General features: G+C 41.0%; 1 protein-coding gene across 1 annotated transcript; it reads right to left on the bottom strand.

Moving 5' to 3' along the window:
• Positions 1-383: 383 nt before the first annotated feature.
• On the bottom strand, positions 384-15,988 carry LOC148019503 (AICARFT/IMPCHase bienzyme family protein). The gene is made up of 11 exons (XM_087700992.1): positions 15,650-15,988; positions 15,493-15,568; positions 15,290-15,386; positions 15,064-15,166; positions 4,234-4,367; positions 3,622-3,805; positions 3,377-3,531; positions 2,841-3,050; positions 1,456-1,803; positions 1,151-1,277; positions 384-1,074 (listed from the first exon to the last, which is right to left on the bottom strand). The coding sequence occupies exons 1-11, from the start codon at positions 15,891-15,893 to the stop codon at positions 923-925; spliced, it is 1,830 nt and encodes a 609-aa protein (XP_087557118.1). The 5' UTR covers positions 15,894-15,988; the 3' UTR covers positions 384-922.
• Between the last annotated feature and the right edge of the window lie 2,529 nt (positions 15,989-18,517).

Raw genomic sequence — 18,517 nt, 5'->3', positions numbered from 1 at the left:
AAGTGATTTTCACCCTCTATAAAAATCCCTTACCCGACGGTTACTTCAAAAGGAGTCCCATAGCCACCTTGGGAGTCGGCTCATACTCTCGACAACAGTAAATGGAAGAAATATTCAAGAAGCATTGTTACTACCCTCTCAGAGAAGACTGCAAGAGTCTCTGTCTCTTTCTCCTCGTCTTCATTGTGAGAAACACGAGGAAACTACATGCCATGTCTCATGGGAATCTACTGCGGGGAAGGTCTATGGGACAAGATTAAAACGCGAGTCTATGAAGCAATTCTGCACAGCGACCCCTACTGGGAGACGTATACTGCTTGGACATGAAGGAAAGTTGATGAGTAAACACCAAGTAACTTTTATTGCTGAATCATTGTACAATTAAGTACGTATCTTGATGGTATTATTCTTGATGGTATTATTTACATTTTCTGCATTGAAACGAATAAACAAACATCGTGGATGATATAAGTCACGGGACAACAAAGTAATGTAGGAAACTGTACAAGCTTTCTGGTGTCTGCTTGGAAGGAAAAAGAAATATCAAGAGAGAGCAGGATTGTCCTTTTGCAGATGTCAACGTCAGATCCAAAACACTTGCAAATATGTAGTTAATGCTCTCTTCAAATACCATTATCTTTTCCAAACCCCCAGACCACCTTGAACCCTTGCAGGTTGGTTACACACTTAATTTTGTTTATCCCCATGCAAAACCATGTCAGTTTGCCACCTGTATTGTGGATGGATTAAAAAGGCCCCTTTAAGTGCTTATGGGAACCACCCAAAACCCACCGACCCCACCCCCAGAAAAGCATCCCAAAACCCCCTCCAAGAAAAAGGAGGAAAAATGTAACTCAATGTTAATATACAGAGCCTCCAAAATTGCACCTACATACTCCCATAGGTCTACTTAACCAATCACCTAGTGTCTGAAATGTCTGACACCGGTGATTATCATTGCCACTCCATATTTGTTGCAACAGTCTATTGAATCTTGATCCTTTATACTCCCACCTGGCTGAGCAATGACACTGACTTTTGCTTTACAAGCATCCTCCACAGCATCATTCCACGCTGTGTACAAAGTTATAGCATTCAATATGTCTTTCTGTATAAGGGACACCTTTCATGCAGTTTAAAACATACTTACCAAAAGGAAAAAAGGCATCACTCGCCAAAGCTGCACCTTCTGCTTCTTTTCCAGCCTTTTCGAGTGCTATCTGTAAACTCTTCACACGGTTGGGCTGCCCACTTCCCATGCCTAGCATACGATTATCCTGCAATTGGCCAAGGGGAGAAAAAAGCCTCAAAAAGTTAACAGATCACTTCAGTTTCTGCATGAGCCGTGCTCAGAAGCTTTTGTCCAAACACAGCCTCTTTTAACTTCAAAAAGAGAAGCTTACAATGATGGCAGTTCCTAAAAGCTCAGAAACGCTCAAAAGGTTAAAAGCATACCTTGGCAACAACGATAGCATTACTTTTCACATGCTTGACACAGAGCCATGCAAATTTTGCATCAGCAATCTCTTTATCAGTAGGAGTTCGCTCAGTCACAGGATTAAACTGTATATCATCAGGAGTGATGTCATCAGCTTCTTGAACCAACCAACCCCCACCAACCTGTCTCAGTGACTGTCTACCCTTTTCATTCTTCTTTGCTTCAAGTATTCTCAGAGTTTTTGACTTTCCTTTCAAAATTTGCAAACCTTTCTCTGTATACTTGGGAGCAATTACAATTTCATAGAACATTCTTGTCTCTCCATCGACGGGGCTTCGGAACTCGCGGATCTCCCGTGCAATATCCTTAATCACAGAAAGCAAGGAAAGCTTATATCAATTACTATAAACATTTAAAGTTGACGAGTTACAGGTTCTGAAGTGCACCAACAAAAATGGTTTGCAAGAACACAAGCTTTCTGGCACACTAGGCATAAAGGAAAAAAATCCCCCCAAACAAAAAAGAGGAACAAAAAATAAATCAGCTACACACACGTCAAAAACTTCTAACAGAATTTTGACTACATCTCTGCTCTTGGGCAAGGATTCTGGTCAGAGATATACTTAAACATACCACCAGCATGGAATTGTGCCCTCAAGGAGTTAAAAACATTTGGCAAGTTGATTTCCTTATGGACTCATATGAGGATGCACAAATTCATCTCCTTCCCTCCCACCCTCCAAATAAAATCACAATTCAATCCATGCCACAAACTTCATCTGGCAGCACTTTTAGGTTCTATCAAGATGCTCTTCTAGCATAGAATTTAATGTTGATTGTGACTGCATCCTTTCGTAAGCAGAATTGGACTGATTTGACACAAACAAGGAGCTCAAAATGCCGCAAAAACCTACAAAAGACTCCTCAAATGCAAAATTGAGAGGTCGGAAAAGAATGAAATAACAATTTCTAGCATGTAAATTTTGCCCTCATGCACACATGAGAATAAATGTGCTACACTCACGCTCTTCTTTTTTGTTTTATTTAACATTGACGTAATTGACAATGTACAGAACACTAAGTGAGTGAGTGCAGCCAAAGACATTCAAAAGTACTCATGAAAAAGGTAATACTAGGTCTACCCAATCCTCAAGTGACAAGGCTATCAAAGAGATACCAGTGCAGAGATCTTTTGGAGTGTAGCCATCAGAAACAATAGCCTCAAAGGTTGCCAAATTGTGAAGTTTCTGTATTGTCAAGAGTTATCCACAAGTGCACCACGCACACACAAGTTTACATACACGATCAAAAACCGATTCTAAATCAATTACAAAGTTTCAGCACTTTCATGGTATTAAAGAGCTTGCACATGAGAAAAAGTATTTAGATACAAGCCTCATACCTCATCAATTTCAACATTAAACGCAACTATCCCTCCAAATGCACTCACAGGGTCGGCCTCCACAGCTAACCTGTAGGCTTCAATGAGATTTTCCCTGCTTGCCACTCCACAAGGGTTAGTGTGCTTCACTATCACACACGTTGGTGTATTGAACTCACACACACAATTCCATGCAGCGTCTGCATCAAGGTAGTTATTATATGACATCTCCTGCACCGAGTATAACAACCATAAAGCATTAGCTTGAAGAACAGCCTCCAAAATTAAGTTAATCCATCTCAAGCATGAAAACCCTCTAAACAGCAAGTCACTAGCACATTAGAAAGATGAATCCTAACCGTTCCAGACAGGGTGATCCTATTACATGAAGAAAGGTGCCAGCAGCCAAACCTTAAAAGCAGGAAAAAACTGCAATTGCATCTCTGTGCTGCCAGGCTGAATTTTAGAGCATGACTACAGATCGATTTTACATAACTCACAGTTTCTATCTAATTGATCAGCATTGTGCCTGCAAATTTCAAACTCAACTTCGGTACCTTTCCATGGTGTTGTAAAGCTGTTGCAATGCCACCAAGTTGGGCATCTGCTAAAGATTCATCTACATAAAATGCTGCCTTTTGATGTGGATTTTCTCCATATCTTAGTGATGACTTTATTGAAAGAGGTACAGTCCGGTTGGGTGGAAACTCGTCTGTCAATATCAAAACGAGTGGAAAGAAACTTCAGAACTTAATGAAGCAGCAAGCTAATACACAAGAGGAGGCAACACGATACCGCTCACCAGTGCCTGTTTGCTTCCACAGCCAGTCAGCAACTGCTGAATCATATGATGCAACATGCTGAAAAGCTTTCCATGCCAACTTCTTTCTAAAACTTTGATCATCCATGCTTGATTTTCCCTGAAGATGCTCCACAAGAGCAGAATAATCTGCTGGATCCACGACTACAAGTACATCTCTGTGATTCTGAAATGTATAAGCAGCATGGTCTCTGGTTATAATAGGCTTTCTTCAATCAGTAGCCCACAATTGTATTAATCGACTAAACAAAGTACATTGGGGCCTCCTTGCACAATTTCATTGATTACCATCAGAGTTTCATGGCAACTTTAAAACTGGAAAAAGGAAAACTACTAGAGGAAAGAATTACGCATTCCCATATACACCAATGCATTTAATGCAGAATAAGGTCCTGATCACGATCAATTTTTCACATGTCCCTGATGATAATAAGCATAGGTATAGCCAAAAAATAAGCATGTTGAGCAAGCTGTGTAGTCGGTCCACTTGAACCACCTTCTAGAACTACCTTGCTGCTGCTGATCATAGCAGCACTAACACAAATATTATCAAGCAAGCTGTAGATTTTGACTGAAAGGGCCTTCTGTGAATACCTTTGCTGCTGCTCGTATCATGGCAGGTCCACCAATGTCTATATTTTCAATTCCATCTTCAAATTGCACATTTCTGGATGCACTAACTGTCTCATAAAATGGATATAGATTCACAACTACTAGATCAATGGTACCTGCAATGTCCAGAAATAAAAGTTCAAACTAGAGAAGCACACCAAGATAACCGAGTTGATGGAGAATGAACACTTTAAATTTTATCCTCTTAATTCATATCATATGACAGGTATTCATGTGTCGTTGAAGCATTACATAAAGAGCATTCTTAGCTACCAATTGTCACTTGATGTTAGGAGATATGTCAGATTGTTTTCAACAGTCGTGATTGATTAGAATGAGACCATAGAATAAACATGCCACCACAATTATCACTTGATGTTCGGAGATATGTCAGATTGTTTTCAACAGTCATGATTGATTAGAATGAGACCATAGAATAAACATGCCAACACAATTCCTGTGCACAACCAATATGACCATGGATGCCTGAAGCTAAAATCAGATATGGAGGCATTTCAAGTCCTCCAAGTATGCCAAAGGCCAGTCCAATGCAAAAAGTTGAAGAGATTGGGATGTTCTGGCTGTGAGCCAGGGCCTAGAATGCGATGGGAAAGCCCAACCTCCTCAATAAAAGGCCTGACAATGCCTATTCTGGCTGCGAGCAGGAATGCCATGTTGATAATTACTGTCTGCCCACTTTGAAAAGCATGTGCAAAGTGTGGAAAATCAGAGTTGCAGCAGGAAAAAAGTGTGCACAAGAGGGAGATAGGAGCTCAAAGTACAAGAACAAAATCTTATTTACTAAGTTGCTCAAGGTACAACTTGGGTACACTCTATCTCAACTTTGATAGTGACCCATAGGCTGTTTATATAGCCTCTACCTAGCTAGGGTTAGGGTTTCGCCTGCCCTTCAGGCTATTCACACCTATCTACCCTCATACACCCTTGCTTACAGAGGGTTCCTATGCCTATCTTCTAACACCCCCCTCAATGCCAAGGTGGCATTGGATTACAAAGCATGTAAGATGTCCCCCCCCCCTCAAACAAACGGTATGCCTTTATAGATCAGGCTACAAGAGTGTTTTTAGGTAGATGGTTTAAAGACTCAAAAAAGTCGATCTTCAGATGGATTGGAGGCATAGTTGGCCACCAGTTCTTTGGGTACTTCAAAAATGTTGGGGCATTTACTAGTGATATGCTCTATCTTCTTGCATTTGTTACATTTCATTTTTTCGGGATACTTCTTCCAACAATTGTTTACAATATGTCCTTTTTTCTTACAGAAAGAACATCTAGTGAGAACTGTATGTACCAATACTTGATCACAGGAAGTTGAAGATGCCTGACTAGTGCTGCATTCTTTGTAATTCCTCTTTTCTTCATCCAAACAGGATTGGATAGTACTTGCCAAGGTAGGATCTGGAATGTTGGTAAGAGTGGTTACAAGGGTAGGAAACACCTTTTTTACAGCTTTTAGGAAAATAGCAATAGCATCTTCTTCATGTATTGGAGCTTGTACTGAGGCAAGTTGTGCCATGAGTCCCTTCATGTGAGAAATGAATTTTCTCAAGTCTTCTCCTGATCTATATTCCAAGCTAAAGAATTCAATTTTAAGGAAGATTTAGTATTTTTACCAATGGTTCCATAGAGCTTTTCAAGCTCATCCCATTTTTCTTTAGCAGTATTTAGTTGATCAATATGATGAATCAAGGATTCATCTAAGTGTAACATGACCATTGCCTGGGCACGTTGGTCATCCTCTACATCAACCAGATTTGCAGAGTTTACAGTTCTAGTGCATTGAATGAGAGGCCAATACCCTCTCTCTATCATCTTGTACTTGATAAGTACCTGCCATGGGTGGAAATCTTTGCCATCAAATTTTCGAATTTGAGGACGGACATCAGCATATATTGTGGCCATTGGGAAGGTCTTACCACTTGCTAGAACAAGGGCAATGTCTAATCCCTTACAAACTTGCCACTGAATGCGGAAGCAAATCAAACAAGTGATATCAAAGTTGTAATGAGGAGGAAGGCTGAAAATCATACACATGTAATATTTCAAAATATGACTTTGGTGGTCCTTTCTTATGTGCAATCTTCTTCCGAGGTTTAATGGTCTTTTTAGGCTTTAATGATGTGAACCTAGACAGGACTTCCGGCTCCTCCTTGTGGTATGGCTTAGTAGATAAACCTTGTGTTGGATAAGGACGGACTATGATTTCAATGATTGTTGCTAATAACTCCGAGGAGAGTACAATGACACTCATCCCTCTGATTTCCTTAACCAGGGTGCTTGAAAAAACCACAAATGATATGCAATACAAGTTTAGGATAGGATGGTCTATGTGTTTATAGTTGTACACATAGCCTTACAAAATGAAGTAGAGCACTTAATGATTTTAATTTTCTAATGAAACCAACTCAGATTGAGTAAATACCAGCAGCAAAAGAATGATTGAACAATGTGCCTTAGTGCTTACAAGCACTCATCTCTAGTTTATGTTACTAGAGATGGTAGATGTTGATCTTGATGAACTTGATGATGACCTTCCAAGTAAAAGAACCTCTGAAATGAAGTTCCCACATTAGTAACTGACTCTGGAAGAGATGACTCAATGATTAAAATCATTGTTAGTGACCAAACATTGAAAATTTTGAAGATTGAAGAAGCTTGAAGCTTTCTGGCTATGGCTGCCAGAGATCCACAGTTAGGATTTGACTCTGTGGGAGAAGCAAAGGAAGAATTTCTAAGAACCCTCTTGGGTGGAGATAGCCCACTTGGGGGGCTATCAAAGCCCCATGGTGACCGCCATTATTACATCTGTTTGCAGGCCGCGCTACTGTACGAAATGCCACGCTATTAGAATTGTGCCATTTTCTGCATTTGTGACAATACTGCCCACCACGACGTCCAATGTCAGGGATTGACGTGCCACGCTGAATTGCCCTAAGCTAAGGAGAAGATCTCCAGAAGAAATCAGGGGCTGAAACTGCTTCTATTGCACACACCAGCTCCTCCAAGGTCAGGGGGTCTAGCCGGCTATGGAGTTTGAAGGTCCAAGATGAGAGAGATGAAGATTTTCTTGTGCACTTAGTGGAGCTGAGGTTTGAGGAAGCTGAAGGGATCATAGGAGGCTCTGATACCATGTGGAAAATCAGAGTTGCAGCAAGAAAAAAGTGTGCACAAGAGGGAGATAGGAGCTCAAAGTATAAGAACAAAATCCTGTTTACTAAGTTGCTCAAGGTACAACTTGGGTACACTCTATCTCAACTTTGATAGTGACCCATAGGCTGTTTATATAGCCTCTGCCTAGCTAGGGTTAGGGTTTCCCTTGACCTTCAGGCTATTCATACCTATCTGCCCTCATACACCCTTGCTTATAGTGGGTTCCTATGTCTATCTTCTAACACAAAGTCCAATCCTAGTATTCCAAATACATGAATCTATTTCAAATGCAACAAGGCATCCAAGGGCCGCATCCACTCCAATGGAATACTCAATGTCTTGTAACCACCATAAGAAATGGCTGTACCATACCAACCCAAGGCATCCAAGTGACTATCTGTACAACTACTAATAATAGACTTTTGGGGACATTATTGTAGAGACCTGAGTCCAAAACCCATTGTTGAGCAACCAAATTAAAGGGCTGCATTAACACGAAATTATCATGCACTAAGCCAAATTTGAGAACCACAAAAACAGCCCCCAAAAGATTAATTTTTTTAGCAGTAAGGCAAATGCCCAGAAATTCCCTAATAAGGACATGTTGTGGACATCCGTCCACATCCCTTAATCCAAACTCTGTGCCAGTCCTCCATCATCATCCTCTTCATCATAATCATCATCATCTCCATCAGCTGCTCCCTTGCTGCAGGTTGCCGCCCTAACCTTGGTGCTGCCACCCTTATCACTGGAGGTTCCACCTCTGCTCCCAACCCGCTGCTAGCCTATCTGGTGGATCCTCCCTTCCTGCTGCCAACCTCCAAAGGATTCTGACTCCAGCCACCTGTCTTTTGGCTGCCAGCACTTTCATCCTCATCTGCTGCTGTCACCTACCTCTCCAGCACCCTCTATCCACTGTGTTTTCATTCCAGCTACCTGCCCCCTGCTATGTTTTGTTAGCAGTTGCTCTACAACATCATCTACTGCTTCAACTGACCCTCAGCTGCTGCATCTCACAACCCTCAGCTCCAATCTACTGCATCGACATCATTCTCGGTGGTTTTGCTGAACTTGGGAATTGGGATCAATACATGGAGGACAACACTCTCTGGCACTGTTCCTCGGCTTTCACAAGAGTCGATGGTTGTTGGACAGCTCCACTCCTTGAGCACCCACATCTATACCTTATTCATTCATTCCATTCATTCATCAAATATGCTTCTATTTTTGTGTTCTGCATTCTAGTCTGAGTTCACTGTGTTTTAATCTTGTTCATACACTATGTGTTTGCTCTAGAAACCCTAGCATATCTTTACATGGTATCAACACCAATGCTCTTCTAAAGAGTGTCCTGCATGGCTATCAGAAAAAGCTTGGGTCTGTCTGGGTTTACACAAGCAACATGCATCTAGCTAATGATGTTTCAGAAACCTCTTTTTTAGGAACTTAAAGTGACTTCTCGAGCCTCTCCTTAATTCAAGGTCCTGAGGCAGCGTTATTCTCTCAATGAGGACAATGCATCTTCTCCCTTCTCTTCTACAACATTATCAGATGGTGAGCGAATGACATAAGCAAAGTTTACAGAATACATGCATAGAACATGGCCTGACTACACTCCTCTATCTTCTCTATACACTTCATAAGAGATGTGCGTGAATTGAGGCACCTAGCTAACATGCATAGAAGGTGGCCTGACTACAATCATCTATCTTCTCTATACACTTCATAGCAGATGTGCACCAATCGAGGCATTTAGCTAGTGAGGATGGCCATCTCTCAGCTCAAGGACATACTACTTTTAAGATGATTGGTGATCCATCGTCTTCATCTCAGCCAGGCCCGATATCAAGTTTGTCTAATCCATTTCATTTGTATGAACTAAAAACCCTCTTTGTTGCTCCATCTGATATGTAACAACCAATTATAAGACACTCCTGAGTCACAAACCGATACTAACATGTAAATATTAATAGAGGAAGCTCTAGAAGCAGAAGCATGCATACGGGCATACTTGAAACTTTACCTTTTGTTTCATTTGAGCATGTTTTTGATAGTACTCTTTCTCAATTCCTCTTGTGCATCCCTCATCAAATGATCATTTAGGTTCTCTTCCTTATGCTTTCAGTAGCTTAGGATTAGACTCTCCAAAGACCATGAAACCAGCCTTCATTTTGGAAAAAGGGTGGTAATGACCTGATTAAACACTAATTACAGCAAGCATGAAATTTACATAAACCAAACATGACACAAAGGCTTCAACCTATCTGGCACACAATTGAATACTTCGAACTTCATTGATTGGGTCTTAATGTCGAGGTGATTCCTTTCCACTCCTTGTTTCCTTCAAAGGGGGGGTGACTCATCAACACCAAATAGGGATTCATGCCTTTGAGCAACCGAGGGCGATACAATGTACAAGAGGAGTCATCCCCACACAACAGAACCAAAGGACACAGAGTAACACTTATGGGTGTGTGTAAGGCACAATATTAAAGGGTGGCATTCTGACTAACGATATATCAAGGTGCAAAGTGGCATCTACATGAGGATAGGTGACATGGGGTGTAGAGAAAGAGAAGGAACTAAGAGCGAAGATGGAAGATCCAACTCCCAATGTGCTTGATGCAAAAGTGGAGTGCAATCCTACAATACTGAATGCAAAAGGAAGAGATTCGGAAAATATGAGTGGGACGAGAGGAAAGTATGAAAGAGAAGTGCCAACTCCACGCTCAAAAGAAGCAGAAGGTACAGTTCTAGGTATACATGTAGATATATATCTTTGTCTAGAGCCTCCTCGATTTAAATTGGCATACTTAAAATTATCTGGATCCTGCACACCAAAAGGAAAACCAGGTGAGGATTTTGATTCATATGGCTCAAAGGGGTTAAACAAACCTAACATTGGGCCCAGCTGAGATGAAGAAGATGGTTCGCCGATCGTCCTAGATGCCGTATGTCCTTGATTGGACTAGTCCTAATGTAGTAGAAAAGCTAGTAGGAGGGACGTAAGTTGGACCATACTTGTTGTACATGAATTCTTCAAACTCCTCATCTATCATGAAGTCAAGAAAAGGAGAAGAAAATGAAGGTGAAGATGAAGTGCGTCTTTCTCATGGAGTCCATAATGCCTCCTCAAGGCCTCTAGTGATGGAAAAGCTTGATAACACATCATAGGATCACAAAAAGAAGTTGTGAAATGGTTACGTGTCATCCCTATATCTCGCACAAAACCAAGCCTTCACAATACCACAGGATACTCTTTAAAAGAGCATCGCCTCTGATACCATGTGAAGTTATGCTAAGGTTTGCACAGAGAAAACACAGAATGTACAAACACTGTTGAAACACAATAAAACTTAGACAGTAATGCAATAAACGCAAATTTTAAATACAAAACTCAAAAAGAAAAAACACAAACACAAACAAAGAAGTAAGAGAACTCTAACAGTGCTGCAAATGAATGAGAGAATGTATAGAATGTTCAAGGGCAGAGCTATCCAACAATCGATGGGTCTTATGGGAGTGGGCTAAGAGAGGTGTCGATGTGTGTCATCCACCAAAGACGAATCCTAAGTGCAATAACCACCAATCAGAGCAAAGGTTGAGGAAGAGAAGTGCTGAAAACACAAAAATGATCTATTGTAGATGCAAATGCAAATTAGGTTGATGGTGGAAATGCAAGGGCGACACACTAGAAATCAGAACAAAACAATCTCTGGGGCTAGAACTAGTTAATGTAGCAATGTAACCACCTGAAGATGATGGCAGCTAATCACCGGCAGCAATGGGAGGTTGGGTGATAATTGTAGACCACATAGCAACAATTGTTGGGAGCTAGATAGCTAGTGGAAGAGGCTGATGGCCGAAACCTCCAAGATAAGGATGGGCTAAATGGTGGGCAGCTTGTCCATTTATAGATGTAGAAGGACCTCCCAAATTATGCTTTTGCTTATGGAACACAAAAACTCTCTAGGACCGCACACTGTTTCATGAAACTTTTGGTAATTTACATGTTTTGGGACAATTCTAAAGAGCTAATCGGTTTGCAATGCATTTTTTGTTTAACAGCCCTATCATCAAAAGGCTGCCACCCACTATTCTAATTGCCATCCACTGTAGGCGAAGTTACCTACTATCACAACTTGTCGCTTACCTCATCATTTCAACAAGTGGAGTTACATGAAGTGGTCTATTCTTGATGATACAAGTGTTGGATTCACATGTCCTATGGGACCTTGTTCAAGGACAAAGGCCCAACCTAATGCTCAATGGCCTTCATATGAGGCACTTTGCTCTGCAAGAACCACAATGCTACAACTTTAATGAATTGACCACCAATAGCCCTCCAAAGTCAAATGGCAACCAGGTCATGCTATTCCTTATAACATCCTTCCCAAAAAGTATTTTGACTATATACAACAAGCTAAATCACAATCTTTGTCACCCTTTTTTATGACCTTGAGGGTCAACTCCTACACTTTGAAAGGTTGTTTGACCAACCTCCCTTTGGACTACAAGTATCCACTTCTCAAAAAGAGAAGCTAAAAAGTGGGAAGAACACTCTCTCTAAGATTAATCCTTTGAACTTCCAATTGTACCCTAGTGGATTGTTGTCCTCCCCCAATCAAGAAATGATTTGTCTCATCATCTAAATGTCCCAACGTAAAAGCACACAGTCATGAAGGAATATGAAAAAGAGAAGAGTTGGGCTTCCAACAATGGTCCCTAGATGAAAAATTAAGTGGAGGAAGGTGATGGAGCATTGTCCCCCACATCAAGATCATAATGCCACATCAAGGTCTCCAATGAAGGAGCAACCTAAAAAGATACCAAAGGATTTCAAGATGAAGGGGTTTGAGACATTATGAATTTGATTCATGTTGCTCATGTAAATGAAGCTTTTCATAATGGCCACATGATATTCTTTAGAAAAGTACCGGCTCTGATACCATTTGACAATAAGCCTGGGTTTGCATAGAGAAAATGCTCAAAATATACAACAACAACAAACATTGTAGACTCAAACAAAGATGCAAAAGAAAAGAACAAGAATAATGACTAATTGAATGAAGACCATGTGATACAAATGTAGGGAGTTCAAGGATTAGAGAGTGTCCAACAATCAATCTCTCATGCGAGCAAAGAGTGTCAAGACTCCGAAGTGCAGAAAAACCACAAAAAATGATGTCAAACCAATAGAAAACTAGCACAAAGGGCTCAATACAACGAAGCAACAGGCTAGATGTCAAAATGTAGTAGTCTCTCAGACCGGACAACAAAACATAGCAACATATTGCGTAAAAATCTCTACGTGAGGATGGACAGTATCAACTACTATCTGGAGCAGCACAATGCTCAAAATACAAGGCAACAAGCTAACTAAAGATGAAAACACAATCGTTTGTGGTTGCTAAAGAGGTAGACGACAACAACAAACGAGAAGAAGGATGTTGGTACCCAAAATGCAAATGGTTGGACACCTCTAGAGGTTGGCAAAAACCTAGGCAGCAACGGCAGCTAGCTAGCAATAGGGATGTCTCTTCCTCATGATCCTTTGGCAATTGGGTGACACTTGTAGCAAAACTGGTGACTCCTTTGCATGATGGCAACAAGTTGTAGGTAGCAAGTTGCAGCAAAGGGAGGGCTGATCTAATGACAACGAAGACGACGACGACAATGATAAAGGAGTGATTGAATGACTAGGGATGAAAATGGATTCCCATGATATGTCCATAAATAGGAGTTTTTTGGGCCTTTGTCCTACTATCAAATACAAAGCCTTTTTAGTGGAATTTAGCCAATGATAATTTTGTGTTCATGTTGTTCTTAATTTTGATTGCTCAACACATGCTACTATTGATGCCCCTCCAAAGGACTTCCACTCTTATGTTTTCACTGTAGGAGAACCAAGTAGGGCCCCCAACTACCATGGACAATTGAGTTTTGCGCCATATCCCAATCTTTTGCCCAATTGTAGTTGCTTGTGTTTCCACCTTTGGTGGACTACCACTACTACATGCAAAATACCATCTCAGTACTCTCGAAGTTGTTTCCAACATCTCTAACTCCCACATCAGCTCACCTCATCCCCAATCCTCTAGAGATGGAGGCTTGAGGCCCATTTATGCCATTCTCATTTCTATAAACTTTTCCCTTCATTGAGCATTCATCAAATTGTGTTTATCCTATGTTGTACACACTATGTTTATCTCTATTTGCCATAACATTCTACACCAGGCATCAAGTTGACCATTAACAATTATGAGATTTTGAAGAGATCCATCAAGCCCATTCTCAATATGCGTTCTCAATTGAATTCAAAAAAGATACCACTCCACTCCCAAGCAAGACAAAGCACTAGCCGTATTGGCTTCAAGTAGGCGGTTATGGTTGTCCTTATCCCTCTAGTCACCTAGAAGGTCTTTGCTACAACATGTAAACACAAAACATCATCTTTGTGGGATTATTCAAAGGCCAAATATGTTGAAATGGACAATCTCCATCATTATCAACTTGAGAAGCAACTAGAGAGGCCAATGAGACCTTCAAAAAGGTTGATTGCATTTTGTATGCTCTACAAAAATTGCCAAAGTCATTTTCATGCACTCAAAATTGTATTATTCTAAGTTGCCAAACCTTTCAAAGTTTCAATTATATTACTTGTATCAACCTTTGCTTATGTTACTTGTATCATCCTTTGATAGTGCAAGAAAAGGTGGTTAAAAATATTCTACCAAGTCTACTGGGTCCAAGAGTGGATGTGCCAATCATCTTTACATTAATTATGCCTCCAATGTAAGACTAGCAAATGCATGCATTGCAAGAAGTCTAAGTCGAATAAAAAGAATCTCCAGCTCCCATTTACGATCACCCTTGGGAGCACAATTTTTCCTTGAAGAGTCGGTGTTCCTATCGCAATCCATCTTTACAGTCAACGTTACCTCATTTATGCAATACATAACACCATTCTGTAAACATTGCTGGCTTTTGCAAATTTTGTCCATAAAGTGCAAGAATTACTAGTCGTTTTGTGTTGAGTAGGAATGCCAATTTGCATCGCACATTGAAAGGCGTGTCTTCTACAATTTGTGAAAAAATAACAGTATCTATTAGCTTTCATCAAAAGGGACATGGATGATAACATTTGATCACTACAAATCAAGACAATGGTGCTTCTATACAAATCAAGACATGGTGCTTCTATACAAATCAAGACAATGGATGATATCAAAAGGGACATGGTGCTTCTATACAAATCAAGACAATGCCTAAGAAGACTACTTGTTGTCTATCTAAGAAGACTTCTTGGATATATGGTAGAATTGACAAAGTAGTCCTTGTTGGAGGCAGTATATGAGTGTGTTTCACGAAAATTCTCACTCTATATTGAAACAAATTGTTAGTGCTTACATGAGCTGTATGTGATTATTCAAGCAAATGATGAGCAAAATAAACATGATGTTGTGAAAATTGAAACGGTTTGATTCTTTAAGTAAGTTGAATGTAAAGTAGCATACATTCCAATAGAACCTAAGGACTTTCTGAGTTTTTGGTCTTATTCGAACAAATCTATGAAACTATAATTAAGAACCACGAGAAAAGTCAACCTTTTCTTGAACAAGACAATATGCATGAGCTCACCTATATTCCATTGCTTCAAAGAAGCCATATGAGTCTCTAGATCTCTCCTTGCGAGTATACCTCCATGAATATTGGGATGCAAAGTTTTTACTCGCCCATCAAGCTGTTGCACATTGAGAAAATCTGGAGTTAAGAGAATTGAACAGTGCGAGATCTCCACTTGCAAGTATGCAAGAGTTTTTAAGAAGTTGATCGATAAAGTGTGTCATGATTATCCGCAACTCACCATTTCAGGAAAAGCAGTGAGCTCGTCGACCTTCTTCACAGCAATGCCTGTTTTTTCCAAAGCCGATGCTGTGCCACCAGTGGAAATGATGGCATATCTGCGTGGGTTTTTTACTTTGTTTTTGGTCAAACATCTAAAAGGACCGAATTGGTGAAAGAATGGAGACAATAAGAGACAAAAGTAAGGCTAATGATTAGCTTTACCCAAGCTCAACAAGGTTCTTTCCCAAGAATTCCAAGTCCTGCTTGTTGGAAAGTGAGAGGAGAGCTTGTTTGACCCCTGGGTGGCAGCAACAAATGTTCTCAATTGGCTCCAGTGTCCTTTGGTATTTTCAAGGAAGAGAATGAAAACGGAGTTTACCTGGATGGGAAGAGGAAGTGGCTGGCGCAGGCTGTGTGGCAGTAGAGGAGGTTGAAATGTGCTTAGCCGAGCTGGCCATGGACAGGATGCGAAAAGCTTTGAAAGGGGGAAGGCGATCGCTTCCGATGCTCCGTCGAAGGAAGAAAGACGGAGAAGCAGAGTAAGACGAAGAAGAAACACGACTGCTGCTGATAGTAGAGATGCAGGCAGATAGTGAGGCTGATGTGTACGCGCGAGCTGCCATTTCTCGTCAGGGCGAGGAGATGCCCTCGCTCGCATGCAAAAGGACCTTCTTGAGAGGTTTTCCCAGGTGAAAGATTTTCACTAGGGTAAGGGCACAACCGAACCACGACGCCATTAACGAGAACGTTTGTGGATCAAAATTCGAATTACTGTTTTAATTTAAAAATGGGTTCTGATTTTTTATTGCCTTGTACGCAACGGTGATTGGGATGAAGGGGCCAATTGAATGTCATCGAACGATCTCCAGTTATATGATTCATGCTTTCTATCTCTTTAATTTTGTGAAACCTTCACATGATGTATCCTTTCATATCACATCCTTAGATACATCCACAGCTTAGATATGTCCTTTAGCTAATCCTAACCTATAGTATTTAATGGTTACATATTATAATAACAAATCACTCATATCTAGAAGACCTTGTTGAGAGCGCGCGCGTGCACACACACACACACACACACACACTCTCTCTCTCTCTCTCTCTCTCTCTCTCTCTCTCAATATATATATATATGTGTGTGTGTGTGTGTGTGTGTGTGTGTGTGTGTGTGTGTGCGCCCGCCCATCATAGGTAAGCACTTATACTTTATGTGTGTACATACATGTGCATGTTAATAAAACACACACACACACCATGTTTAGATATGTCTAAAATAACTAACTATTTAGTTAAGAACAATGTTGGGACAAAAACAAAGGACCTAAGAGGTCGACAGTGCCTTCAAATTGCGATTGCACACCCAAATATATTGACATGGTTTGTTTAGCCTAGATTAGAAGATATCTAGCCATTGTACATGCCCTTGATACTCTGTAGCCTAGGTTAGAATACATCTACCTATATTATATGCCCATTGCCAAATTACAATCTCTTGTCCTCTCCAAGAGCAATAATCTAATCCTAAGGCCTTCTATGTGGTCAAATTTCATGCCAAATCCTTGGTGTACGCACATCATCTTACACATGTTAATAATTGTAAACGTAATCAAGCTACTATTTCCTCTTGACTATGCACCAATCCATCACCTCTTGGACGGCAACGTGATGCTACACGCCATCCAATTCAAGCATGGCACCACCAACTACACAGTCTGATTCACGCATATGTGAGGGTTGGTGCAAGAGGAGGCAACAATGCAAGGCATCTTCCCAAAGGCAATCGGGGAGTTGCACAGCTAGAGTGGCATAGTACACCTGATGCTGCTCTCCTTGCAAAGCCTACTAGGATGTTAGACACTAGCCAAAGGACATGGGTGTGGCCAATGCTGGGGTCATCTTCTTCGACGATGCACTCCTAGCCATGTCCAAGAACCACCACCCATACACTATCCAAGTCATCAGCTCTTGCGACCTCCAAACCCTTGGCCACTTCGAAATCCATAGCCATCGCCATGATCACCACCCTAAACTCGATCCCTCCAATCGTGAACTCTTCGCCCTCAGCTATAATGTCCTAGAATAGCCCTACCTCCGCTACTTTAACTTCTCCCGCAATGGCATCGAGAACATGGATGTCGTCGTCTCTCTCTCCCAATCAACCATGATACACAATTTCACCATCATTGAGCACTTATGCATCACCTTAGACCAGCATATGGTTTTCAAGGTCACGGAGATGCTACAGGGGGCTCCTCTGTGGTGTACAACAAGGAGAAGGTGTACTATTGTTGAGCCTAATGCACCAACAATTGGGACTTTGGACGGACTTCTATTGTTTCAGAAGTTGCAACTCACTTCGGCAACAATCTCTCACATTGTCTCTCAACACTCCACTCTAACTAACCAACATCCTCCCCTCCAACCAGCAAGAGCACAAAACTAGCTCGAGTTGTAGTGAACTCACCTAACTTACATTCTTGTGTTTGATGACTCGAAGGCTCGAAGATGGTTCCATGACCACAATCAACATGATCCAATGTCGTCACTTCTTTACATCCACAACCAAGCACACCAATAAGTTGAAGAGCTAGTAGAGAAGACGAGAAAAGCAAGATGATCACAAAGAGCTTTACCTTCCCTCAGTCCCTCGCTCAACACACCTCTCACTCTCTCCCTCTCAGTCACTCTCAACACAATGCAAGAAAGATGATAGACTAGAAAGATTGAATAGAAAGCTTGAGTAGTCACATTGATAGAGCTTCCGCAGCATGGATGTGCCAAAAGGGTAAATACAACTGAGACCTCCCACCCTTATATAGACCAAGAATTATGGTTAGGGTTAGGGTTAGGTTTGCGCCCCTTTTGCGTTTAGGGTTTCCACAACTATGAATTAGGGTTTGTAGCCTCTTTTGGGCATCCTACCTATTTAGTGGGCTTTAGGCCGATCAATTATCATTGCATGCTTCAACCTTAGCCTAATTAGACCAAGCCTAAGATATTCTAATCACAAATACATGTGTGCAATCTACACAACACTTGTGGGTGTGACAAATACAACTGCAGGTGGTGAATACAATGTGCACGAGAGTGAGTTCATACATCCATGATAATGTGGTGATGTCCATAAAGTACAAATATAATCCAAGTGCCCAAAAAATAAGGCAATGAAGCTCCACAAAAATGATATCCACCAAAAAATAGTAGTCGGCACTTCCGCTTTTGCAGTCTTCTCAAAATACAGTAC

Source organism: Lygodium microphyllum, chromosome 19 (assembly GCF_053477565.2).
Source record: "Lygodium microphyllum isolate KBCC chromosome 19, Lygodium_microphyllum_v1.1.10, whole genome shotgun sequence".
NCBI lineage: Eukaryota > Viridiplantae > Streptophyta > Polypodiopsida > Schizaeales > Lygodiaceae > Lygodium > Lygodium microphyllum.
The sequence above is the reverse complement of the archived record's forward strand: the minus strand, read 5'-3'. Positions and strand labels throughout refer to the sequence as shown.

What these genes read in the sequence shown, in the direction of transcription:
- LOC148019503 (XM_087700992.1), bottom strand. Translation starts at nt 15,893, where the DNA reads ATGGCAGCTCGCGCGTACACATCAGCCTCACTATCTGCCTGCATCTCT. An exon ending in TTTGAAGCAATGGAATATAG is followed by an intron (nt 4,368 to 15,063) that starts GTGAGCTCATGC and finishes TGGACATTGCAG; the next exon opens with GTACCATTGATCTAGTAGTT. An exon ending in CTTTACAACACCATGGAAAG is followed by an intron (nt 3,051 to 3,376) that starts GTACCGAAGTTG and finishes TACTCGGTGCAG; the next exon opens with GAGATGTCATATAATAACTA.